This window comes from Salmo trutta, chromosome 19, assembly GCF_901001165.1.
Source record: "Salmo trutta chromosome 19, fSalTru1.1, whole genome shotgun sequence".
Classification (NCBI taxonomy): domain Eukaryota; kingdom Metazoa; phylum Chordata; class Actinopteri; order Salmoniformes; family Salmonidae; genus Salmo; species Salmo trutta.
Genome location: NC_042975.1, coordinates 34,214,372 through 34,240,955, shown reverse-complemented (window position 1 = coordinate 34,240,955; position 26,584 = coordinate 34,214,372). Strand labels below are relative to the sequence as shown.

Sequence of the window (26,584 nt, the reverse complement as noted above, 5' to 3'; positions counted from 1 at the left end):
ACGATTTTTATAATAAAAGTTTGTCAATACTGAGAACAATGGAGCATGCCCTTGAACTACACCTCCCACAAACCCCTGAACGTATTATGACGCGCCGGAAACTGATGTTGGTCAGGGGGGGCTCCATTTTAAAGTTAGCATCGTGTTTGCGTTCATGATAACGTCATAATGAAGTGAGTATAAGTGACCGATTATGTGTTTTACATTTTGTATCGACTGTAATGATTATCTAGTTACCCACTGAGGTGTAATGGGGTGGTCATGTGAAGAGGTCTAGCTAGCCAGATAACGTGTACAATCAATCAACATGGCTAACGTTAGCTTGCTAATGATTTGCTGCTAGCTAGGTTATAATGTTACTAATGACAATAATGTTAACGTTAAATGAATACACACTACTATATTTAACTAGGTGGTTCGAGCCCCGAATGCTGATTGGCTGACAGCCGTGGTATATCAGACCTTATACCACGGGTATGGCAAAACATTTATTTTTACTATTCTAATTACGTTGGTAACCAGTTTATAATCGCAATAAAGCTCCTCTGGGGTTTGTGGTATACTCCGCAAGAACAGCTCTAAGCTGTGGTATATTGGCCATATACCACACCCCCTCGTGCATTATTACTTAAATACATTATGGTCTGTAGTTCCTCATGAGACGACCCCATGGGGTAAAAAAAAGAAGCTTGGCCATGGTGGTTAAGAAAAGAGCAAAGACAGGATCAACAGAGAGAATATTCTGCATTCTATTGCATGTTAAACTCAATCCTTTCGTCCTTCTCCATCTCTCTGTGTCCTGCAGTCCCCTGACCAAGGTGAAGCTGATCAATGAGCTGAATGAGAGAGAGGCCTCATTGGGGGTGAAGGAAAATGTGTCATGGCACTCTGAGTATAAGGACAGCGCCTGGATTTTCATCGGTAAGAGGCTGTGTCAAAGACACCGCTGCGATTGAATAGGATTGATCCGAACCCTGGTATTACACCATGTTTAAGGTGTACTGTCAGCTGACCAGTTGGTGGCATCAAAGTAGTGTTTTTTTTTTATTCAGTCAGTGGCTTGCTCTCTAGTCCATCTCACCAGCAGTTAGAAGCCTGTTTCTAACTTTAGTGTTTCTGTTTTAACCTGCAGGTGGGTTTCCATATGAGCTGACAGAAGGTGACATCGTCTGTGTCTTCTCTCAGTGAGTCCTATACATACAGCCCTTCCTCCAATCTCTCTACTCACTGTCCTTTCTCTCCCCGTTCTTCTGTCTGTTTTTGTCTATACAATTACCCGTCTTTCCATGCTTATCTTCCCCTATTCCCTCATAACCTTCCCCATTCTGAATAAATCAAGTGTTCTTTGCATTAGATTAGGTGTATTCCTGCTTCATGTCTGTCTGCAGGTATGGAGAGATGGCCAACATCAACCTAGTGCGTGATAAGAAGACGGGTAAATCCAAAGGCTTCTGCTTCATCTGCTACGAGGACCAGAGGAGCACCATCCTGGCTGTGGATAACTTAAACGGGATCAAGGTAAAGAATGGCAATCACTCACAGCTGAGAACAAGAGAGATTGAGACTAAACCAGTAGACGTGCATAAATGAAGGTTAGACGATGCAAAAATACTTAAATGACGTAAATGACTATCGTTGTGGTCTGTGTCTCTCTCGCTTTCTCTCTGTTGGTCTCTAGATAAAGGGGCGGACCATCCGAGTGGACCATGTGCTGAACTACCGCCCTCCCAAAGACAATGAGGACATGGATGATATCACTAAGCGCCTGAGGGAGGAGGGCTGTGCCCCCAAACTACCTGACCCTTCATCCTCCGAGTCCGAAGAAGAAGAGCAGTACGCCGTACCCGCGAAGAAGCCCAAGAAAGGTGAGACGAGAAGAGACTAATGGAGGTCCAGATGGTACAGGTCTGCTGCTTGTGTCAGCCTCATTAGACTGGGGATTTGAAATGCAAGAACTTTAGTCAATGTAGAATAAACACTGAGCAAAAATATGAACGCAACATGTAACAATTTCAAAGATTTTACTGAGTTATAGTTCATATAAGGAAATCAGTCAATGGAAATAAGTTCATTAGGCCCTAATCTATGGATTTCACATGACTGGGAATTCAGATATGCATCTATTGGTCATAGATACCTTTTTAAAAAAGGTAAGGGCAGGATCAGAAAACCAGTCAGTATCTGGTGATGGATGAATGACACGACAGTGAGCCTCAGGATCTCGTCCCGGTATCTCTGCATTCAAATTTCCATAGATAAAATCAAATTGTGTTCATTGTCCTCAGCTTATGCCTGCCCATACCATAACCCCATCTCCACCATGGGGCACTCTGTTCACAATGTTGACATCAGCAAACCGCTTACCCACACAACGCCATACAGGTGGTCTGCCATCTGCCCGGCACAGTTGAAACCGGGATTCATCCGTGAAGAGCACACTCCTCCAGCGTGCCAGTGGCCATCGAAGGTGAGCATTTGCCCACTGAAGTGGGTTACGACACAGAACTGCAGTCAGATCAAGACCCTGGTGAGGATGACAAGCACGCAGATGAGCTTCCCTGAGACCGTTTGTGGAGTATTTCTTTGGTTGTGCAAACCCACAGTTTCATTAGCTGTCTGGGTAGCTCGTCTCAGGCTGGATATGGAGGTCCTGGGCTGGCGTGGTTACACGTGGTCTGCGGTTGTGAGGCCGGTTGGAAGCACTGCCAAATTCTCTAAAACGACATTGGAGGTGGCTTATGGTAGAGAAGTGAACATTTCGTTCTCTGGCAACAGCTCGGCTGGACATTCCTGCAGTCGCTTCAACTTGAGACATCTGTAGCATTGTGTTGAGACAAAACTGCACATTTTAGAGTGGCCTTTTATTGTCCCCAGCACAAGATGCACCTTTAATGATCATGCTGTTTAATCAGCTTCTTGATATGCCACACCTGTCAGGTGGATGGATTGTCTGGGCAAAGGAGAAATGCTTACTAACAGGAGAGAGATGCTTTTAGTGTATATGGAAAATGTCTGGTATCTTTTATTTCATCTCATGAAACATGGGACCAACACTTACATGTTGCGTTTTATAGTTTTGTTCAGTATAATTGCAAGGCAAGGACACGAGTACACCCGAGTAGTGGAGGATAACTTGGCTGTCAGTGTTCATATCATCTCCTCTTACCTGACCCTCCCTGTATTTTCTTTCATCTCCAACCCAGACAAGAAAGAGAAGAAGAAGAAGAAGAAAAAGGAGAAGAAGGCTCTGAAGGAGGATAGGAAGCAGAGGGAGAGGCTGGCCCAGACTCACTCTGTCTCCCCCCCTGGGCCTGCCCTGGCAGTGAGGGTGAAGCAGGAGGAGGAGGACCTGGGCTATGACAAGTACAGCCAGCGGGGGGCGCCAGAGGAGTGGCTGGGGGCCAGGGAAGAGAGACCAGGGCCTGGGGCAGAGCCACAGAACCCACAAGACACACACAGGCAGGTGGACAGAGGGTTCCGAAATCGCCATGGGGAGAGGGAAGGGGAGAGAGAGAGGCCCAGGGAGGATGAGAAGTGGAGAGATGGAGGATTGCAGTTGGAGAGCAAGAGGACAGGCAGGGAGGAGAGAGAAAACCAAGACAGGGATAGAGAGAGAGACAGAACTAGGGAGGGAGAAAGAGAGAGGGACAATGAGAGGAACAGAGCAAGGGACTGGGACAGGGAGAAAGACAGGAAGAGAGAGAGGGAAAGAGACAGGTCAAGTAAGCACAAAGAACACAGTCGGGAGAGAGACCAAAGGAGAAAGTAACAGAAGTGCCTTGATTGCAGTCAAGACAACTGGACTGAGTGAAATCTTACTCTTTCCTTCACTATAGAAAATCAGCAAGGAACTGGGACCATGGAACTAATATGATGGGTTGTTTTATTTTGTTAGTATTTGTCATAAGCCATATCAAGCCTGTTGATTCTACATTCTCTGTTATGGAAAGACTGATGTGGAGACTGAGCCAAACAGTGGATGACGACATGGCCTGTTTCCACGACAACAGCTTAGCGTTATCAGCAGCAAAGTTAAATCGGAACTGGATTTCAAATGAATTTTTACCCTCAAACCGCTGTACAATACTTAATCTGACAATGATTTACTGTTGTAAATAAAATGAAATGTTGTTTTTTTTACAAAGAGATTTGGTTTCCAACAAGTCTTTGACAGATGCCTTTATAAATAACATTTTATTTTTAAATTGGATTTCAAGTGATACAGAGACACATAGTAATATGGGTAACGCAAGATAGGAGCTTCCTCTTGGCTCCAAAAATAGGTGATTTTGGGTGAAAAGACTGTCCAAAACATTACACAATTTGTAATTCAGTGAAGAACCAAAGACAAACAAGATACTTGGGAAAAAAATGAATAATTCAGACCAAACAAAGATTGTATTTACATGATCACTAGCTCATACCTGCTCAACAGGATTTTGACTGCAATTCATCTGTATCGCTGAATGTCACACTAAATGATGTTTAAAACACAACATAGTTAATCATCTAAGACGGAACAAAGCAAAGATACAGAAATACTGTATATCAAGAATAAATTAACATTTTGTCAAAACATAAAAGGGAAAAAGAGGTAAAGCACATTCTGCCATTAAGGAAATGTTTTAATTCCACCAAGAGGTTCAGTGTGTGAAGGAGCCTGTCGATAGTTGGCATGTGAAACACCATAAATGTCATCACACCGGGGCTCCAATGAAAATACCCAACTGGGGAATAGAGATATTAGAGGACGAGCCACCATTTTGTCCTTAGTAGATAGGAGTTAACCCTTCCTTATCCTCTTTTAGCTCTTCCAGTGGGGGGCCAGGCAGACAAGCCACACTCGAATAACTGGGATTTTGGTCGCCCCGTTGTTGTCTGGCTGCATGGATAGATCGTCAATGCTATACTATGTTGGTTACCTAGGTGATGTATTCAACGTTTTTTTTTATGACTTCTGGGTCTGAGCTTCATTTGTCAGACTGGTCAGAGGTCAACCGCTGCCTTCACCCGGGCCCCAGATTAACAGAGGCCAGGCTGGGATGGACAGGAGAGGAAAACGTGTGTTGCCCCCCAAAGAAAATACTTTTTAGGGACCCAATTGAAATTAAGTAAAGAAATTGCACCCATACAGCTGTTATAGAAACATCCCAGGATAGGATTCGGCTACAATTGGGAGAAAATAAGTATTGGGTCTGGCTGTACAAAAGATGTCTATGACGTCATGTGTACTATGAATGTACAAGACATGGGTTGTATTTCCCGAGGTACATAAAGAATGTGTACTTTTCCGGGTTGTAGAATGATTCTAGGTGATTTACAGCTGGATGGGAATGTGTTTCCGTTCAATGTTCTGACACCCTGTGGGGTGGACACATCATACAGAACAAAACATTGTGCAAGAGGACAACATTTAAGCAGATGAAGAGTTCTAGTTAGACGTGTTTTTTCTATAGCCTACATAATGACAGCTTAGGTAGGGATCATCAACTACATTCAGCCACGGGACCATTTTTGTTTTCGTGGATGGACAGGGGCCCAGAACATTTTTTTATTTAACCTTTATTTAACTAGGCAAGTCAGTTAAGAACAAATTCTTATTTACAATGACGGCCTACCGGGGAACAGTGGGTTAATTGCCTCGTTCATGGGCAGAACGACAGATATGTTTTTTACCTTGTCAGCTCGGGGATTAGAGCGCCCAACGCTCTAACCACTAGACTACCTGCAGCCCCAAAACATTGTTTGGGGGGCCAAATAAAACCCCCTGTGGGCCACCAGTTGGTTAACCCTGGCCTAGGTATTCATTAGCATTTCTAGGACTTGGTGTTCATATGACAGTAGCTGCAAAGGATTTATATGTGCAACTGCCATTGTATGTTTAAGTTATATGGGTAGAGCGACAGATGTTTTTGTCAGGAAAATATGTTTTCATTTTGCTAAGTGGTAACAAATGCACCATAAAATCTAATTTTGTGGACACTGACTCTTAGTTTTCATTGATTTGATCTCCCATTGCCCCATAAACAATTCATTAATGAAATCCACACAGATTTCTGCAGTTCTCTATGGCTCATGATAACTGATCATGATGCAGCATTAAAGGCTTCAAGCCCATGTTACAAAAAGGTGAGCGTCACAGTTTGCATTTTTTGCCGATATTACAGATCAGCCATAGCAATTGCAGAGCCGTCCTGCCCAAAGGAGAGTGTGTTGGCAGAAATGTCTGTCCACTCAGTGGGTAAGGCAGGGACACTGACCACTAGAATAAAATAGGATAGCAGGTCATTACAACAGCTCAGAAAATAACCTCAAAACCTATGTACAACCGTTTGAGTAACCGTGAACACAAACACATCTCAGATTAACACAACAGAACACAAAATCTCCTATCAACTTTTAGAAAATATATGGTCATCCAACATTTACATATTACAAATACTTATAAGACAGAGCAGTGGGGCAGAGGTGATCAGCAGAGGGTGATTTGGGGTATACTGTGTCTCTGGGAGCAGGAGGGGACTGTTGGGTTACAGACATGTCTGTGATCAACGTCAGAGGTACTTTATGAAAAGGTGGGTTTTTGGTTGCTTGGTTACTATGACGCCGGGTGAAGGCGAGGTACATGGCTGGAGTACTATGGAATGCCCATTTCTACCCACAATGCCATGGGACTTTGCCCCAAAGTCCACAAAAAACGAGAGTCCGTTCAAGACACTGAGGGTGGGTCTGAGTGAGTCTAACTTAGTCATCCTCACAGATGCCTTCCCAACTTGGGAGTGCTAGTTAGGTTACGTACAAAAGTAAGGCTGTGGTGGGTTGACTGACCAGAGGGGAAGAGTCAAAACTGCCCCCATATTACAGTATATCAATCAGAGCGTAGAAGAACTGAAGATAAACCAGGTTCTGCAGAACAAACAGTTTCAAGAGACATACAGAGGAACAAATAAGGAGAAAAGGCGTGCCTCCGCCATACTGTTCATCTGTGTTGGTGAGGAGTGGCTGCAGAGAAAAACACAATCATAACAGTAGTGGTACCGTCTCCTGCACGCGTGTACGCTCACACACGTGTACGCTCACACACTAGGAATAGGATTTCTGTGTCAAAACAAACATAATGCCATCTTAAATATGATGACACCTGTTTTTCATTCATGAAATTCTATGACAATTGACCTTACCAAAGAAAGGGACTTCATTGTTAACAAACAAGCTAACCTTCAATCTATCAGAGTTTTATGCATCAGAGCTTGTGACTTTGGAGAAGTAATGTACCTTTGTTGTTTGAAAATGTAAAGATTCAACTTAAAATTGCTTTACTTTTTGTTGTTTGTATTGTAATACAGAATCCATGTGAATAACTAGGCCCTAGGGTTTCACCAAACAGGGCTTATGACAGGTTTGATACCATGCTTACGATGGCATTATGCAACCTTTATGATGCATTATGACGAGAGCCTACAACCACCTGATCTGTGTCTTGGCGGATATACATGCAGTCTTTTGCTTACAATCAGATCAGGATCCATCATCAATATTTATTATACACACCAGGTTTGGGGTATAATTGACATAGCCTAATTATGGAAACGGTTGAGTTTTGCGGTTCTGAAAAGTGAGGAGTTGGTTAGTAGTCAGTGCAATCCTTTAGGAGGGCATGAACAACCCCGGCTTAGCTCACACTAACCCAGACCGAGGCAGCGCATTGGTCACTCTCAGGCCCGACTCTGCCCATATGCATCTGAGGCCTGATTGGTCCACTGACCAACTTACTGAAACTTAATTCGCTGTCAGGATTAGGAAGCTGCATCTGCAGGGGCCATTCACGGTTGAAGTGGAGGTTCTCTGAATACCGCTGTGTGGCAGCCCATTGACTGACCGCCCTTTCTTACACTGGCAGTGTCCTTCTTGCCTGGCACTGGTTGGCTGGGCAGAAGAGGAGGTAGGGGTGAGTGGGGTGGTAGCGGTTGAGGAGGGGTCCTGGGGGCGGGTACGGCATCAGTCATCAAAAGCCCACCGCATGTAGGTTACTGTACACTGTCTCCAGCACACACAATGAGAGGACAGGCAAACACCCTAACCCTGAAACTACTCTACAGCCCAGTCTCCATTCAAGCATTATGGGGAGCCAACGAGCCTCAAGCAGCAAAACACACACATCCTCTCCATATCCCACCTATCCTCTCACACACAGTCTACTGCATCACACAGGAGGCAGGTACAGCACAGCAGTCAGTCACTGTGCACCGGTTTCTGCCCATCGCATGTGTATGTCTGAGAACGAGAGAAGCCTGTGGGTCTGTGTTTCCACATCTGAGCCGCTCAGCACATGGAGATGGTAACGTTGATCCCCAGGTTGCCGTTGTCGGCGAACAGGTGAGCGATGGATGTGTCAAACACCAGACAGTCGCTGTTCATGATGGCGGCTGCCACACCGTCGTGGATGGAGCGGGGCGTGGCCTCCCAGGTGAGGCGCCGCCGGTTCCCGTTGAGCTCCAGGCGGTAGGCAAAGTTCTCGGCCTGCTTCCTCGTTCCGATGAGCAGCACCACGGCAAAGAACTGCTGGTGGCCCTCGTACTTCTCTTGCTTCTCCAGGACCAGCATGAAGTGGTGGCCGAAGCAGGACTGCATCATGACCCAGTCCACGGCCCCCGGCAGGTTGATGTCTGTGGCCAGGAAGACGATGTCCTCTCCCTGCAGGGTGGTGATGGACTTGTGGGCGTGCATCAGGTGGGGCATGACGGCCTCCAGGGAGCCCTGCCACTTGCAGGAGGCCCCGGGACACGGGCAGGTGTAGGGACGGAACTCACACACCTCCTCGTGATCAGGCTTCTCACTGTGGTGGAGGGACAGCAGGCATCCGGCTGACGCGTACTGGAGATAGAGGGAGGGCGAGAGAGAAAGAGAGAGAATTGCTTACAATTGAGTTTTCCTATGTATGTTGAGAACCTACTCGAAGTGGAGTGGGGTTGAATGACCCAAGAGATGGGAGACAGAATGGGAGAGGAGGGACAATGCGGGGGAAGAGACAGAATGGGGTGGAGAGACAGAATGGGTGAGGAGAGAGAGGAGGTGGTTATAAAAGGAGAGATGGGGAAGAGAGAGGGAATGAAGGAAAGAAAGATATTGCAGAGATGTAGGTGGCAGGAAAAACAGAAGGCAAAGGAGGAAGTAAAGAAAGAGGGACCAATTGAGAGATTGAACAATGTGTGGAAGGATAGAGATGGAGAGTGAGGCAGGGAAAGAGTGCAAGAGAGAGGGAACAAAGAAATAGAGGAGGGAGGGGGTGAGAGTGGCAGGGCACATGAAGGGTATGAAGAGAAGTAGATAAGAGTACTAGCTAAGAGTACTAGATGAGCACCTTACTAGATATAAACCCTCTGGTACTACAACAGCTTCCCAACACATCCATGGAGATGTTAGGGAGGAAGAATCTTATAAGATTGGATGGTTATTTTGTATGAAAACAAAGCAATACCAGGCCATTAAACTGCTCGTCGAAGGGGAGATTGAGATACATGACATTGTTATTAGCAAGGCTGTTTTGAAAAAAAGATGTACATATTGAACCACCAACAGACAATCTTGCCTGTAAGACGGAGACATACCAGTAAAGATAGAGTGTAGCAGGAGACGACAGACTACAATATGGGAGGATATGTAAGTAGCTGGTCCGTGCTGGGAGTGCTGGGGCGGTATTGAAGGGCTGGAGCAATAAGTGGATTATCTAATGAAAAGTGCATGAAGGGGGTGGATTTCAAGTTGTATTTGTCGTATGTACAGGATACACGTGGTATAGCATACTCTGTCCAATGAAATGCTTACCTGTCGGTTCCTACTGGACAATGCAACAACAATCACAAATAATAAAAGATACGAACATGAAGTAAATGGCTCAATAGAATAGATTAAACATTTCAGCATCAGTAGAATACAGGAAGACAGAATTTATAGACAAATATTTACACATTTCAGGGAAGGGGGAATAAAATGTCTGGTAGCAGCAGTTGTGGTGTGTGTGAGAGAGAGAAAGTGTGGCGCAGCAGTCTAAGGCACTGCATCTCAGTTCTAGAGGTGTCACTACAGACCCTGGCTCGATCCCGGTCTGTATCACAACCGGCCGTGATCCGTGGTCGGGAGTCCCATAGGGCGGCGCACAATTGGCCCAGTGTGGTTAGGGGTAGGTCTTCGTTGCAAAATAAGAATTTGTTAACTGACTTGCCTAGTTAAATAAAAGGTTCCATTTTTTAAAAATACATAAAAAAAACAGCTTGTGGCTGGAGTGTGTGGGGTCCTTCATGATGCTGCGGGACTTCATCAGGCACCGTTTCAAGTAGATGCCCTGGATGGGTGGGAGCACAGCTCCAGTGATGTACTGCAACTCGCTAGGATGCTCTCGATGGTGCAGTGGTAGTATTTGGAGAGGACCTGGTGTGGCACGCCGGATTTCTTCAGGCGCCTTATTAAGTAGAGGCGCTGTTGTGACCCCTTGACAGGAGTGGTGATGTTGTTGGTCCATGTCAAGTCATCTGTGATGTGGATGCTGAGGAACTTAAAACTGCTGACTCGCTCTACTGCAGTCCCGTTGATGTGGATCGGAGTGTGTTCCCTCCTCTGCTTCCTGAAGTCAACAATAAACTCCTTGTTTTGCTGATGTTGAGGGAGAGGTTGTTGTCCTGGCACCACAATGCCAGTTCACTTACCTCTTCCCTATACCCTGACTTGTCGTTATTGGTTATAAGGCCTACAACCGTGGTGTCAACAGTAAGGATTTGGCTGATTGGCCTGGATAAGGCTGCAGGGAGAGGGGTTCTGAGGAACTAGAGCTGGAGTCACAACCTGAAGGACACCCAGGCCCCTTACGGAACAGGAGACAATTCTGATGTCAGTAAGACATAACCTGGAATAACAACACTACCTTCTACGGTCAATATGGGACCTAGCCAGAAACAGAGAGGACCATACTGTCTATGATGAACAATTTGAATTGGGGTACAAGTCAGGCCAACCTTCAGGCTCCATAGACGAAGGATGGGGTAACTGTCCTCATCTAGAAGCTTATCTTAAATAAGACATCTCAGTTTGAACATACCTTCCTTCCTTCCTTCCTTTACGTTCTACTTTCCTTAGATCCTCATGTTGATTACTGATCTGACCTCATTGAAGCAACATGGAAGGAATTGAAGCAAATGTGGCAATCGATCCATCACCCACTCAGTCCCGTTAGATCAGTCATTACTCAAAGCAAGGTAAGAACAAAGGACACATTATTCTAAGCATTCCAACAGGGCTTATGTGCTGTGTCCTCTAGCTCACTTTCATCTGAAGCCCTGAGGTTGAAAGGATGGGAGGTTGCAAAGATGGGAAGCGAGGGAGGAGGAGGAGGTGGGTTGACATGGTGTTTCTGCCCCAGTAAAACTGCCCCAGGGGGCAAGTTTCAATATTTATAATATTAAATATTAATCTGTGGCAGGTTGGAGGCTTCCTACAAATCGATGGCTATGTTAGGACCCACTGGACCGATTGGCTGAATAACGGCATGACCGACTTTAACCATGCACTATGAAAAGAGCAGCTGGGTCAGAAAACACTCAGGGGAGAGACACACAACTGCTACAAAATGTGGGTTAGAATCAAATACTGATTCCCCTGTGTAACCAGTGTCCCAATTAATAACAACAACAAAAAGATGTAAGTTTAATGTCATTTCATTTGGGTTTTCAAATGCATCCAGTCACGCAAATTCCTCTGTATCCCTTGTCTCTCCGGCTATCAGCCCAAACATTTGTCTGTGAGGTCAGATGTGTAGAGGTCAGACAGTTTCCTTGGCAGAGTCCCTCAGGGAAGCTGATCCTCTTATCCACCTTTATTAATGACTGATTGACAGGATTTTGTGCCGTAATCCAGTCGGCAGGTCTTTGGTGATAAAGCTCACCCCCCTCCTCTACTCCGTGTGTGTGGGGGGGGGGGGGGGACCTCTGGTATTGTGCCCCATGTCACCAATGAATGTAATTTAGGCTAATTGAAATCCCTTCTCCATCAACATTTACACAAATCTCCTCAGCGCCATCAAAAATGAACAACATACACTAAACCACTCAGATCACACCTCACGGAATGCAGCATGTCACCGTTCCGTTTGGATCAAACCCATTGTTCAAATCTTCGCCCGGCAACACAATAACAGTGATTGTACACTGTGTCCCACCTCTATCAACCACCCCTCCCTGTGTGTGTGTGTGTGTGTGTGTGTGTGTCCAAATGAATAGCCCAGCCTCTCTCTATGGTGTGCTACAGAGCCTCAGTGGTTTCAATCACTGCAAGGGGACTCAAGGGAGTAATAACAACAGCACAACGCATGTCAACCACACTTCTCTACACTATGTCAATGACGCAGACATGCATAGTATACACACATTTACAAAACAATCTATTTAGCTCTCTAAACCAGGGAGTGAAAAACCAACTGGTTTGTTGGCTAATCCTCTGACACTCACAAAAGCTTGCAAACTTGCCCAGTGGCGGTAAATGCTATTTTCTTCCTCCCCTCGCTCGTTTGCTCTTATTTTAATTAAAACTTTTAATCTAGCCTGGGCCTGGGCTCTGGAGGCCTGTTAAAATCTTAAGTAAAGCATTCTCTTTCTGGTACTGGCTGGCTTGGGATGGGTCTGCATGGGGCTGGGGTGATACGGATGAGGCTAGGTCTAGAGAGATGGGGCAGGGGTGATACGGATGAGGCTAGGTCTAGAGAGATGGGGCAGGGGTGATAAGGATGAGGCTAGGTCTAGAGAGTTGGGGCTGGGGTGATACAGCTGAGGTTAGGTCTAGAGAGATGGGGCAGGGGTGATAAGGATGAGGCTAGGTCTAGAGAGATGGGGCAAGGGTGATAAGGATGAGGCTAGGTCTAGAGAGATGGGGCAGGGGTGATACGGATGAGGCTAGGTCTAGAGAGATGGGGCAGGGGTGATACGGATGAGGCTAGGTCTAGAGAGATGGGGCAGGGGTGATAAGGATGAGGCTAGGTCTAGAGAGATGGGGCAGGGGTGATACGGATGAGGCTAGGTCTAGAGAGATGGGGCAGGGGTGATACGGATGAGGCTAGGTCTAGAGAGATGGGGCAGGGGTGATAAGGATGAGGCTAGGTCTAGAGAGATGGGGCAGGGGTGATAAGGATGAGGCTAGGTCTAGAGAGATGGGGCAGGGGTGATACGGATGAGGCTAGGTCTAGAGAGATGGGGCAGGGGTGATACGGATGAGGCTAGGTCTAGAGAGATGGGGCAGGGGTGATACGGATGAGGCTAGGTCTAGAGAGATGGGGCAGGGGTGATAAGGATGAGGCTAGGTCTAGAGAGATGGGGCAGGGGTGATAAGGATGAGGCTAGGTCTAGAGAGATGGGGCAGGGGTGATAAGGATGAGGCTAGGTCTAGAGAGATGGGGCAGGGGTGATAAGGATGAGGCTAGGTCTAGAGAGATGGGGCAGGGGTGATAAGGATGAGGCTAGGTCTAGAGAGATGGGGCAGGGGTGATACGGATGAGGCTAGGTCTAGAGAGATGGGTCAGGGGTGATAAGGATGAGGCTAGGTCTAGAGAGATGGGTCAGGGGTGATAAGGATGAGGCTAGGTCTAGAGAGATGGGGCTGGGGTGATACAGCTGAGGTTAGGTCTAGAGAGATGGGGCAGGGGTGATACGGATGAAGCTAGGTCTAGAGAGATGGGGCAGGGGTGATAAGGATGAGGCTAGGTCTAGAGAGATGGGGCAGGGGTGATAAGGATGAGGCTAGGTCTAGAGAGATGGGGCAGGGGTGATAAGGATGAGGCTAGGTCTAGAGAGATGGGGCAGGGGTGATACGGATGAGGCTAGGTCTAGAGAGATGGGGCAGGGGTGATACGGATGAAGCTAGGTCTAGAGAGATGGGGCAGGGGTGATACGGATGAGGCTAGGTCTAGAGAGATGGGGCAGGGGTGATACGGATGAGGCTAGGTCTAGAGAGATGGGGCAGGGGTGATAAGGATGAGGCTAGGTCTAGAGAGATGGGGCAGGGGTGATACGGATGAGGCTAGGTCTAGAGAGATGGGGCTGGGTTCCTGCCAGAAGGAGACGGGCCAGGCCTGTGGAGAGGCACACAGACCAGCCCAGCCGCTGGCTGCTGAATTATTGAACAACTTCAACATTTAAGTTGCACATCATCTGCAATGAGCTTGGCCAGTGAGGGGAGCTTCTGGGGAGTTGTGTTGTTTTCACCTCCAATCAAAACATATGCTCTAAACCACATCACTCTGCTCTGAAAATGTTCTGAAATTCTGTCAGCTTCGTTACTGATGGTGGTTTTTTGACAGCTTTTGACATGATATTTTACTGACAAAAACAAGCTACTAAGTGGTTTTTATTTATTTTATTTAACTAGACAAGTAAATGAAAGTAACACATGTAACCATCTCACATTTGGGTAAACGATCAAATAAAGTACCCAGATGTGTGACCATTAACTTTGAGGGCCTTGCATGAACTCCGCCTAGAAAATCTATTTTCTGACAAGCTCCTGCAGAAACAGTCAAACAACCAACCACCTCCTTTCAGCTGAGAGACACAGCTTCTCTCCCACCACTACCTCCTCCAGAGAGAGAACCAATGCAAAGTACACAAATGACCTCACTGGCAGTGCAGGAGTGGAACATTCAGGCCTGTTCTCACAGTTAAAAGTAGTTCGCTACAGTGAATTATTGAACAGCATCTCAGACACCGTTTGCCTGGGCAATTTCCTCACTGCTGTGCCTGAAGAGAGAGAGGCTACACTCACACTGGCTAACTGACTATTCTACTCTAAGCCAAAAAGGACCCCCTGGCAGGGTTGGTATCGACTGGCTGAGGCACTTTGGAAGCTCTCCTTCTGGAGGTAGAGAGACTGTCTTGCCCTCCTTCCAGGATTTGTTCCATCAGGCCTTTTGTTGTGTTGCAGCAGAAAAGGCCCATGAGACTGCAGACTCATCAGCCCTGCTAAATGGCTACTCTTAAAAAATACAAAAGGAGAGCCGCACACTCTAGAAGCTCAGATGCAATAATTTCATAACCAACATTGGTTATAAAATTTGGCTGATGGACCACCTGGTCCTGAGACTACAGGCTACCTGGGTTAATGGGTCTCTAACCTGATGAAAGACTTTACAGGTCAGTCAATTAGACAGAGGCAGTCTGGGATAACAGCCTTGGAGTAGTGTGCTTTAGTGCCATTTTAGTCGTTGTGCTTTACAAATTAAAAAACACAACTAGGCTATTTCTTTCATATTGATGTTGCCATAGCAGAATGGAGAAAATGAGAGGGGTGTGGGACGGTTATATGGATACTGCAATGAAGGGGATTTGTTTGTGTGGATCCTGAGACAGAGCCCTGAGGAGGAGTGATGGTCAAGTTAGTGCTGAGGGGACTTAACCGCCTCCACACTCAGGACACAAACCCTGCTAGTCTCTCTCCATCTCTTTCTCGAATGTACCAGGAGAGGGAGGGAAAATAATGGGCAAAAGGGAGAGGAGAAAAGATGGATTGAGTAAGCAAAAAAAGGGAGAGATGTGGCAGAGAGAGAAGTGTGAGGAGGATGGCAAAAGAGAGAGGGGTGGAGAGAAAAACAGAGAGGTGAGAGACAGTAAGAGGATGCTGTGGGAGACAGAGTTAAACAGGAAGGGCAAAAATAAAAACCGTAATGAACAACAGAGGAAAAGCGAGAAGCGGGTGAGGATTAAAAAGTGAGCGAGAAAAAGAGCAGGTGTGGTCCTCTCCTCTTCTCTTCCTCCAGTTCCAGTAACAGGCAGTGACCTCGGGCTGAACAGAGTACCCAGAGGCTCATGTGTCCCGAAAAAACATCCAGCTGCCAGGCCACAGGTATTACATTACCCTCTCGGCCAGGGAATGGGTCACAGAGGGCCCTCTGCATCCTCTCGATCATTCCCTCCCCCCCAGCCCCAACCCCAGTACACAGCCTCTACACCCTACTCCTCTCCATTCCTCTGCCCACACTAGGATCAATAGCAATCTGGCTAAAAGTTTGGGATGAGATTGGCCAGCAGTGAGAGTCTAGTAATTGAGTTAGAGGCATCAAATGTCTCGGCTAGAACACCAGTAACGATCCATTCCGTCTTGTTCTCATGCACTTGTTTTTCCCTCACACCCTTTCACTGGCTGCACTAGCATTTCTCAAAATGAGAGATATAGCAACATTCTCTTGATGCCATGAGAGGAGAAGCCTTTGGCCTCCATAAGAATATAGTTGAATAGCCCTGTCATACCTCTTCTGAGAACAGCCTTTTCACTCCCCATTTCATCTTGCTCGTGACTGACTGGGTTCGAACCAGAATGTCACAGAGCTGTGTTAGTCCACTTACCTACAGCCTATAGGAATAAGTTCAGGAAGTTCATGTAAAGGACGACACGCTGCTTGCTTAATCAGTACCGCTTCCCCTGATTCATGTTTAAGTTGTATTAGTCGTATGTACAGGATACACATGGTATACACCGTCCAACGAAATGCTTACTTGTAGGTTCCTTCTCGACAATGCAACAACAAATATGAACATAAAGTAAATGGCTCAGAACAACCTCAATTCATCAGGGCATGGACTCAAGTGTTCCACAGGGATGCTGGCCCATGTTGACTCCAATGCGTCCCACAGTTGTGTCAAATTGGCTGGATGTCCTTTGGGTGGTGGAACATTCTTGATACACACGGGAAACTGTGGAGCGTGAACAACCCAGCAGCATTGCAGTTCTGGCCACAAACCGCTGTGCCTGGCACCTACTACCGTACCCCGTTTAAAGGTACTTCAATCTTTTGTCTTGCCCATTCACCCTCTGAATGGCACATATACACAATCCATGTCTCAAAAATCCTTCTTTAACCTGTCTCCTCCCCTTCATCTACACTGGTTAAATCCACTTCAATAAGTGACATCAATAAGGGTTCATAGCTTTTACCTGGTCAGTATGTCATGGAAAAAGAGCAGTTGTTCTTAATGTTCTGTATACTCAGGGTGTATATCTGTGTGGGTGTGAGTGAGTGCATGTGTGCTAAGGTGTGGAGACTCAGTGCAGGTTGTCAGTCCAGTTCAAGTGTTCAGCAGTCTGACGGCTTGTAGACAGAAACTGTCTCTGAGCTTGTTGGTATCAGACCACATGCTCCGATGGTAAGGGAGTGAACAGTGAACAGCTCGTGGCTGGGGTGTGTGTTGTCCTTCATGATACTGCGGGGCCTTCATCAGGCATATTTCTGAGTAATGTCCTGGATGGGTGGGAGCACGGTCCCAGTAATGTACTGGGCAGTCTTCACCACCCGCTCGAGTCTGTATGGAGGTGGTGTTGTTGCCAATCCTCACAGCCTGTGGTCTGCCCATCAGGAAGTCCAGGACCCAGTTGCAGAGGGTGGTGTCCAGACCCAGGGCTCTGAGCTTGGTGTCGAGCTTGGAGGGAACAATAGTGTTGAATGCTAAACTGTAGCCAATGAACAGCGTTCTCACATTGGTGTTCCTCTTGTCCAGATGTGCTACGGCCATGTGAATAGCGATGGAAATGGCAGATCTGTTGGCGCGGTAGGCAAATTGGAGTGGGTCCAGTGTGCATGTGATTCAGCTCATACCGAGACTCAAATGGGGCATCATATTGTGTTAGCTTTCTGCCGTGTTTGAGAAGTCAAAGCCCTTTGGATTCGTTATTTGTACAGCTGCCACCATCTTGATTTCCTTGTGTTTTTTCACCTCTCCTCTCCCCTCTTCTCTGAGCAGAGCAGGCAGGCCCTAGCCTAGCAACTCCAGACTTCACACAGACACAGGTCTCTCATTCACGTTTGCTTGTAAATGTCTAAACTCACCAAAAATGACATTCGGTAGCTCCTTACTATATATGTATAACTTTATGAGGTGGATTGCCTGTCTCAGCAATTTCTTTATTTTCGTTTGCGCTCGTTACCATATTTAGCTAGAAGCCTCCATTGAAATTCGATATTACTTGTGCTCATTTTGTCAGCATTCTGGGCAATAGAATTCTGGACTTTTCTTTGTGTTTTTGGGCGCCCCTTGTGTACTAAGCCGGTAATACCGTATATCCCGGTATGACGATATGAAAATCGAGATACCACCCAACCATAGTTAGAACCCACCGTGCTATTGAAAAAGGCCTTTTATTATTGTGCAAGGGACAACACTTCAGGCTGATTAATGAGTTTCACAGATTCCCATATGCTACATTCACCACCTAAACTCACTCCACAGAAAACCCAGTGGTTGAACCAGCGCAACTGTACATCTGAGTCCAGGGGCACCATTGTAAAGGACATCACAATGCCTGCTTAGCAAGTACTGTTTTCCCCTGATTCATCTCATATTGAGACTCAACCGCAGCCCTTCTGCCTCGAAAACACACGTGACCATGTAACAGCTGGTTTGGTGACCATGCTTTTGTGATAAGTAACTTGTCGGATACCTGAAAAGTTTAACTGTCTGAAGCACAGGAGACCTGGGTTAGAACCCAATCAGTCAAACTAACACGTGTTCAGGTCTCAGGCAAGGTTGCTCATCACATGCATGGATCACCAAACCACCTCTGTTGCCCTTTCATTAAATTGGGTCCACAGATCATTCTGCTTCCGTTTGCAAAATAAGTGCTGTTGTTGTGCAGTAGGCCTGATTTCGAACCCAGTCAGTTATATTGGTGCCGTGATATCTGAGTATGAGGTCAAAGGGGGTGAAATGTAACTGAAGTGGTTCGATGAACCACGCTCTTTTGATGAGTAACCTTGCTGTAGACTTGAGTTAGGGATTAGTTCAGGAAGCTATGGACTTTAGCTAAGTGGGCTAACACAGTCTTGTGACAGGCAGGAGACCCAGTTCAAAGCCAGTAGGTCACCAGAGCAAGATTACAATGGGAGTGGAAAGGCTATACTTAGATGGGCTAAACTGTCAGGAATATTCAACAGTATTCTTATGTGGGCCAAATTGTTTTTATTTTGTGTTACTCCCTTCCAATGCGGCATGTGATCATCATAGAGGGAACAGATATTTCAGAGACCCTTAGCTTTCAGGAATGGGATCATCATAGTTTATAGCCAAAATGGTTCAAATGCTAGAAAATAAATTCAACATTTCACAAGAAGCTTCTGTTTACCACAGTAAGTATTTCATTATGTTGGTTCTCTACATTCACTGGCTATGAAAGTACCAGGATGTTGTCTGTGGTTTTGAATCTGAATTTAGAGAACCGAATTTAAAAACGGAATCTGAATGCATCTGAGAAGTTGAATATATGAAACGTTGATGAACTTGAAATTATAGTTTGTAAACTTGATAGACAATGAATGCAATATATACCATTTTGAAACAGAATATATAAATATCTAACTTAAATATTCGATTTTAAAACCAAATGCAATATTCACTCAATTCAGATTTCAAATCATGAAATACAAGGTACATTTATTAATAAAATTATTACATTTGTGCGTTACAAATAAAACAAATACTAAAAAGTTAATACAAATTCAAAATTATGGAATTCAAATACAATCTCTGTCGGCACTCAAATTGCTCCATACGAGGCCCCACATGACAAGAATCACACAAAACTTCACAAAAGAATGCAGAACCATCTGAGGGGACAGACAAAGACTAGGTTCATCAATGATTTATTCGTATTTTTGCAGGATCTAGTTAATCTAATGTGTGGTGTAAAAAGACTAGGTTTAAACTGTCTGAAAGATTGCTGAGTAAATTAAAGTACTCACCTTGCTCCCATGTTGCGGTTTGGTGAGGCAGACGGGTCGATTCATTCCCCCCACCCCAACCTCTGACCCCGGCCCAGCCCCTGCAGTGACCCCTGCACTGACCCCGTGTTGGCGGTGCCACCCTAGCAGGCAGCGCCACTGAGCCAGCTCCCTTAGGAGAGGCAGGCAGGACGCTGGGCACAGCATGACGCGTGACAGAATGGACACACACACACACCGTCTGACACACTGTCCAACACACACTCTATCCCTCAACCAATTTCACACACCACTGAGTCTTTACTATACCCCTCACAATACCTATCAATGGCCGTGCTCTTGCTTTACAAGCGGATCCAATCTCAATCTCAATGCCTGTCTTCCAAAGTCCTGCTGAATTTACTCTCTCAAATAGCTTAGGGGCTATGTCCCTCTGCACTCCAAGGATAGAATACCTTTCCTCTCAACCATAAGCCAGGTATGAGAAACAAGGGGCTCCACAGCTGGCTACAAAAAGCAAATCGGAGTTAGTCCCGAAAAGCACACTGCTGTAATGGAATGGCAGCCTGAGGTGTAAGGAGAGCTGCCTGCCTGCCTGCCTAACAGACTCACTGCTCTAATGCTGCATGTAATGACTAAAATCAAACGAGTGATAAGTCCCTAACTCTCCTGTATGTGAGAGTATGTGTGAATGAATGGTCTGTGTCTGGTCCACAGTCACACTGCATCTAGCGCTAATCCTGCCACCTGCCAAACTCAGCTCACACATGCACTCTGGCTGACACAGACCACACTGACTCAGACCGTTGTTTCTGTCCCGCCAGGCAACTGAAACAAAGCCACCAGGAGCTCAGAGTTTCTCCACTGTGGAAGAATTCAGAGTCTGATGCTCAGAACACAGCAGCCCAGCTGACCTCACCGTCCGTCCCCTACGCAGAGAGAACATTCATTACCAGCATTGTCTCCTCCACTACAGCGCTGTGACCTCACTTACAGTATGGCTTCAGCCTGACTCATAGACACATGCCGTATCAGCCACAAAGCTAAACACTAGCAAGCAGTAGAGGAGATAAACAGACCAATGCACATGGAGGGTAACAGCTCTCTCTTTCACTTGTTCCCGCTCTCCCACCTTCCCGCTCCCTCCTTTCCTGGCGGTCTCCTGCAGCAGTCAAATGCAAACAGCATGCAATCTACCTTATGACAGCTCCTCCTCGATGGCTTACTGAGCTAAACACACAACCAACAGCAGAATAGTGGATGTCTACATAGACACACCAAAAGCTCCTACCGAATCACCAGCAGCCAGACAGAGTGATCCCTGCATAGCACACACAAGCACACGGACGCAGACTCTCGCTCTCTCTTTGCTGCACTGCTCTCTCCTCCTCCTCCTCCTCCTCCTCCTCCTCCTCTCAGCTCTGCGCGGTGACAGAAAAGCCAGAGCAGCCGCCACGCAAAAACATCCCTCTGCGAACATCTGCAGCACACACACACACACACACACAAGAATGGAGTGGGCGGGGAGACAGAGCCTGTGGGAGGTGTTTCACAGCCAAGCGCAACAATCCCCCGAGCCCCTCCTCTCATGTTTTTCTTTCTCCTGCATCTGTCTTTCCCCTATAGGACAGACTGTTGGGACTCCAGGCAAAACTCACCATCATCTGGCACTTTCTTCATGTCTCTCTCTTGGGTCGTTCCACTTCAAAAAGCACAAGAAAGAGGATTTCAACACCCACCAACAGATAAGATTAGCATTCCTGAAACCTTGTTTTATTCAAATATAATTTGATCTCTGAGAAATTAAGCTAATTGATTGCACCCAAATTGGCCATATAAATGTGTAGGATTAATATAATATTCAATAAATATAGTACCTAAACATCCGATTTGGACCAAACTTTTTTCTAACAATGAGTTAGGCATGAGGAATCCAAAGAAATGCCAATCACACCCGAACAAAGAGTATATACACTGAACAGAAATATAACCATAACATGTAAAGTGCCCCATGTTTCATGAGCTGAAATATAAGATCCCAGAAATGTTCCGTACACACAAAAAGCTTATTTCTCTCAAACTTTGTGCACAAATGTGTTTACACATGTTAGTGCGCCTTTCTCCGTTGCCAAGATAATCCATCCACTGGACAGGTGCATATCAAGAAGCTGATTAAACAGCATGATAATTACACAGGAGCACCTTGTGCTGGGGGCAATAAAAGGTCACTAAAATGTGCAGTTCTGTCACACAATGCCACAGATGTCTCGTGTTTTGAGGGAGCGTGCAATTGGCATGCTGACTGCAGGAATGTCCACCAGACCTGCTGCCAGAGAATTGGATGTTAATTTCTCTATCATAAGCCTCCTCCAATGTCGTTTTAGAGAATTTGGCAGTACTTCCAACCGGCCCACAACTGCAGACCACGTGTAACCACGCCTGCCCAGGACCTCCACATCTGGCTTCTTCACCTGCGGGATCGTCTGAGGCCAGCCACCGAACAGCTAATGAAACTGTGGGTTTGGACAATCGAAGAATTTCTGCACAAACTGTCAGAAACCGTCTCAGTGTAGCTCATCTGTGTGCTCGTCATCCTCACCAGCGTGTTGACCCGACTGCAGTCTGGCCACATTACCGAATTCAGTGGACAAATGCTCACCTTCGATGGCCACTGGCACGCTGGATAAGTGTGCTCTTCAAGGATGAATCCCAGTTTCAACTGTACCTGGCAGATGGCAGACAGCGTGTATGGAGCAGTGTGGGCGAGCGGTTGGCTGATGTCAACGTTATGTTGACGGTGGAGTTATGGTATGGGCAGGCATAAGCTACGGACAACGAACACAATTGCATTTTAGCAATGGCAATTTGAATGCACAGATACCATGACGAGATCCTGAGGCCCATTGTTGTGCCATTCATCCACCACCATCACCTCATCTTTCAGCATGATAATGCACGGCCCCATGTCGCAAGGATCTGTACACGATTCCTGGATGCTGAAAATGTCCCAGTTCTTCCATGGCCTGCATACTCACCAGACATTTCACTCATTGAGCATGTTTGGGATGAGTGACCTTATAAACTCTACGCAAAGGAGATGTGTCGCACTGCATGAGGCAAATGGTGGTCACACCAGATACTGACTGCTTTTCTGATCCACGTCACTACTTTTTTTTTTAAGGTATCTGTGACCAACAGATGCATATCTGTATTCCCAGTCATGTGAAATCCATAGATTAGGGCTTAATGAATTTATTTCAATTAACTGATTTCCTTATATGAACTGTAACTCAGTAAAATCTTTGAAATTGTTGCATGTTGCGTTTCTATTTTTGTTCAGTGTAGTTTCAGCTCTCTATGTCTGACAAGTAGTTTGGAGCTGCGGCTCGGAGTACTGTTTCTTTATCTACATGACATAGGATGAATACATGACATAGGATGAAGAAACAATACTCCGAGCTGCAGCTTCATACTACTTCTCAGACAGAGAACTGATACTATATACTGGATGTTGGGGTTGTGGGGGTCCATGGGTGGCTTTTGACAAATCTTTATGTCTTCTCATTGTTACAAATCAGATGTTAGGTACGATATTTATTGAATATTATATGAATCCTATAAATTAAAATGGCAAATTTGGGTGCAATTAATTAGCTTAATTTCTCAGATATCAAATTCTAGTTCAACAAAATAATGTTGCAGGAATGCTAATCTTATCTGCTACTAACTACAGAAATGATTTCAGAACAATCTGAGATGACGGGTTTCATGGCTTGCTGAAATGGCATGGAATGACCCTCCCCCTTTTTCATCCCTTTCAACCAGACAGTGTGTGTGTAATAAGATGGGTAGTGTAAACAGCGGTGCTGGGAGCTGGTTTCATTGGCTCTGGCAGGTAGCTGAGTGGAGAGCAGCTGGCCTTGGCAGATTGACTTAGAATGGTCCTCTTTTATTCTCCAGGTTTCATTTCCTTCCCTCATCCCCTGCATCGTATCCACATGTTCCCCCTGTCCAAGGCCAGCCTCTATTACCTCCCTCAATGGGATGTGGGATGAGAAGCCTGAGATACATGAATGCGTGTGTGCCTGCGAGTCTGAAGACTATAACAGAGTCTAAAAACAAGACAACAGATTCAGCAGCAGGCACTGCTGGAGGACTCTCTATACACCAGAGGGCAGAGGAGAAAAGAGAGAGAGAGCGGGGAGGAGAAAGAGAGAAGGGAAGAAAGAGACGGGGGAGTTACTGCAATACCTTCAGAATGCACCTCCCCCCAAGTGTACAAACAAGCAGTATGGGTAGGCACACAAACAAATGCATAGGGTGTGTAAGCACACACTCATGAAGACACCGAAATGCATATTGATAAGTGTGCAAACACAAACAACCACACGGCATCGCTGGATAAGCTGCATAGCTAGCTGTCAGTGTCCCTGCAGTGTACATGGCAGACTATTTATAGCACACGTTGCACCGGAAAAGTACTGCCGGCACTCTGTTCAGAGGTACTCTCAGCAGGCAAACGCTATTGGTGTGTCCGAGACCTTAGCTGTGAGAGACAGTTACTACCAGGAAAGGTTAGTGGGTTACAATTAAAGATGGCCTGAACCATGTGTGATTAGAGAGATGTGATGACTGACACAAGCACACTGCACACATGGGTCATTCCACCTAAAAATACACAAGAAAGAGAATTGACACCTACCATCTCAGATTGTGCTGAAATCGTTTCTGTAGTTAGAAACAGATAAGACTAGCAGACCTAGAACATAATTTTGCTTAAATATAATTTGATCTTTGAGAAATGAAGCTCATTGAATACACCCAAATTGGCCATTTTAACTTATAGGATTCATATAACCTTCAACACACCCCACAACCAGTATCAGTTATCTATGTCTGAAAAGTAGTATGGAGCTGTGGCTTAGAGTATGGCTTCTTCATCCTATGTAATGAATTGCCTGTGAATCTGGGGATGTCTTTCCCCCGTTTAGAGAAATTAGTCATTGAAGTCGTTTACATCATTTACTATACATTTCTGTGAAAGTACAAGGTTATGCCCACTAGACGCCATTGTTCCTGCTACTGCAGGTCCCGTGTGGCTCAGTTGCTAGAGCATGGCGCTTGCAACCCCAGAATTGTGGGTTTGAGTCCCACGTGGGACCAGCATGAAAAAAAGTATGAAAATGTATGCATTCATAAGTAAGTCGCTCTGGATAAGAGTGTCTGCTAAATTACTAAAATGTATATGTTCTGCCACACCCTTTTATCCATTTTCAAATCAACCAAATCAAATTGCATTGTAACATGCTTCGTAAACAACAGGTGAAAACTAAGTGAAATGATAACTTACGGGCCCTTCCCAACAATACAGAGAGGAACAATAACTTGGCTATATACACAGGGTACCAGTACCGAGTCGATGTGCAGGGGTACGAGGTAATTGAGGTAGATATTTACATATAGGTAGGGGTAAAGTGACTAGGCAACAGGATCGATAATAAACAGTAGCAGCAGTGTATGGGAGTCAAAAGAGTGCAAAGAGGGTCAATGCAGATAGTCCGGGTAGATATTTGGCTAACTATTTAGGTGTTTTATGGCTTGGGGCTAGAAGCTGTTCAGGGTCCTGTTGGTTCCAGACTTTATGCATTGGTACCACTTGCTGTGTGGTAGCAGAAAGAACAGTCTATGACTTGGGTGGCTGGAGCCTTCCTCTGACACCGCCTGGTATAGAGGTCGTGGATGGCAGGGAGCTCGGCCCCATTGACGTACTGGGCCATACGCACTACACTTTGCAGCACCTTGCAGTCGGATGCCAAGCAGTTGCCATACCAAGCGGAAATACAGCCAGTTGCGCTCGTTAGCATATTTATCCAGCAGCCTCCAAGGAAATTCACTATTACTTGGGCTAATTTTGTTAGCATTCTAGTAATAGACACCCAAATAGGTGTTTGTGTTTTTTAAAATCTCCCCAGTGGCTGGTGGATCAAAAATAAAATGTTTTACCCTGCTCGCATCACTGAGCAGCTTGCAGCTGGGTTTCCCTTTGTAATCCACGATAGTTTGCAAGCTCTGCCACATCTCACGAGTGTCAGAGCCGGCGAAGTAGGATTCAATCTTAGTCCAATATTAACGCTTTGCCTGTTTGATGGCTCATCAGAGGTCATAGCGGGATTTCTTGTAAATCCTCCGGATTAGTGTTGCACAGTATAAATACTAGAACATTTAACACGGTTTGGTACCAGAATTTTTGTTACTTTCAGTACTTCTGTCAAATGCTTCTCATGTCATATGGATTGAGAGGATCGAGTCCGTCTAGTCATTCAACTGAATATTCTCAAGGAGGCAGTAGCTAGCCAGGCTACTTGCACTTGCCATAGACTGTACAGTGCGAACCACTTTTGAGAAGCAAGCGAGAGGAGAGAGAAAATGCCAACAGCATGGCTTCTTCTGACAAAAAACAAAAATCATACCCCCATCCCCGCAGTTTGTTGACAAAACTGACTGCAGAAGCAAACTATGGGAATACTTTGATTAGAGCAGATGAGGGCCAGCCCACTGAAACAACTAAGCAAAATGTGTTACAAAGCAGTGCAAGGGAGGTTAATTTCCAAAAATGACATTCTAATGTTATTCTACTAATTTATTTGTATTTTTTAGAGACAAAGACATGAACATCAGCATGGCATTCATGTGAGCATTATAATAGGATTACACAACCCAAAAATTAAAGCAATGGTCTACACATCATATAAATACAATGGATTTTAGACTGCATACTACGATTCCCAGAGTGCATTTCACTCATGGCTCTGCCCAGGGCTGCTGGTTGGCTAGTGGCTACTG

General features: G+C 45.8%; 2 protein-coding genes across 2 annotated transcripts in view; one reads left to right on the top strand and one right to left on the bottom strand.

Annotated features, from left to right (window-relative positions):
• The first annotated feature begins 93 nt into the window (after window positions 1-93).
• Window positions 94-4,146, top strand: LOC115154404 (RNA-binding motif protein, X-linked 2). Its single transcript, XM_029700584.1, has 6 exons — window positions 94-173; window positions 806-921; window positions 1,133-1,184; window positions 1,389-1,518; window positions 1,679-1,865; window positions 3,204-4,146. Exons 1-6 carry the CDS (start codon window positions 169-171, stop codon window positions 3,767-3,769), a joined length of 1,056 nt encoding a protein of 351 aa, XP_029556444.1. The 5' UTR covers window positions 94-168; the 3' UTR covers window positions 3,770-4,146.
• A 29-nt stretch (window positions 4,147-4,175) lies between these two features.
• Window positions 4,176-26,584, bottom strand: part of siah2l (seven in absentia homolog 2 (Drosophila)-like) — a 40,014-nt gene continuing 17,605 nt past the window's right edge. Inside the window, exon 2 of the mRNA XM_029700585.1 lies at window positions 4,176-8,874. Coding sequence (XP_029556445.1) covers window positions 8,323-8,874 — 552 coding nt within the window. The 3' untranslated portion in view covers window positions 4,176-8,322. The remainder of the gene's footprint in view (window positions 8,875-26,584) is intronic.

Coding starts and splice junctions, on each gene's coding strand:
- LOC115154404 (XM_029700584.1), top strand. Junction 1,185..1,388: donor ATCGTCTGTGTCTTCTCTCA/GTGAGTCCTATA, acceptor GTCTGTCTGCAG/GTATGGAGAGATGGCCAACA. Junction 1,866..3,203: donor CGCGAAGAAGCCCAAGAAAG/GTGAGACGAGAA, acceptor TCTCCAACCCAG/ACAAGAAAGAGAAGAAGAAG.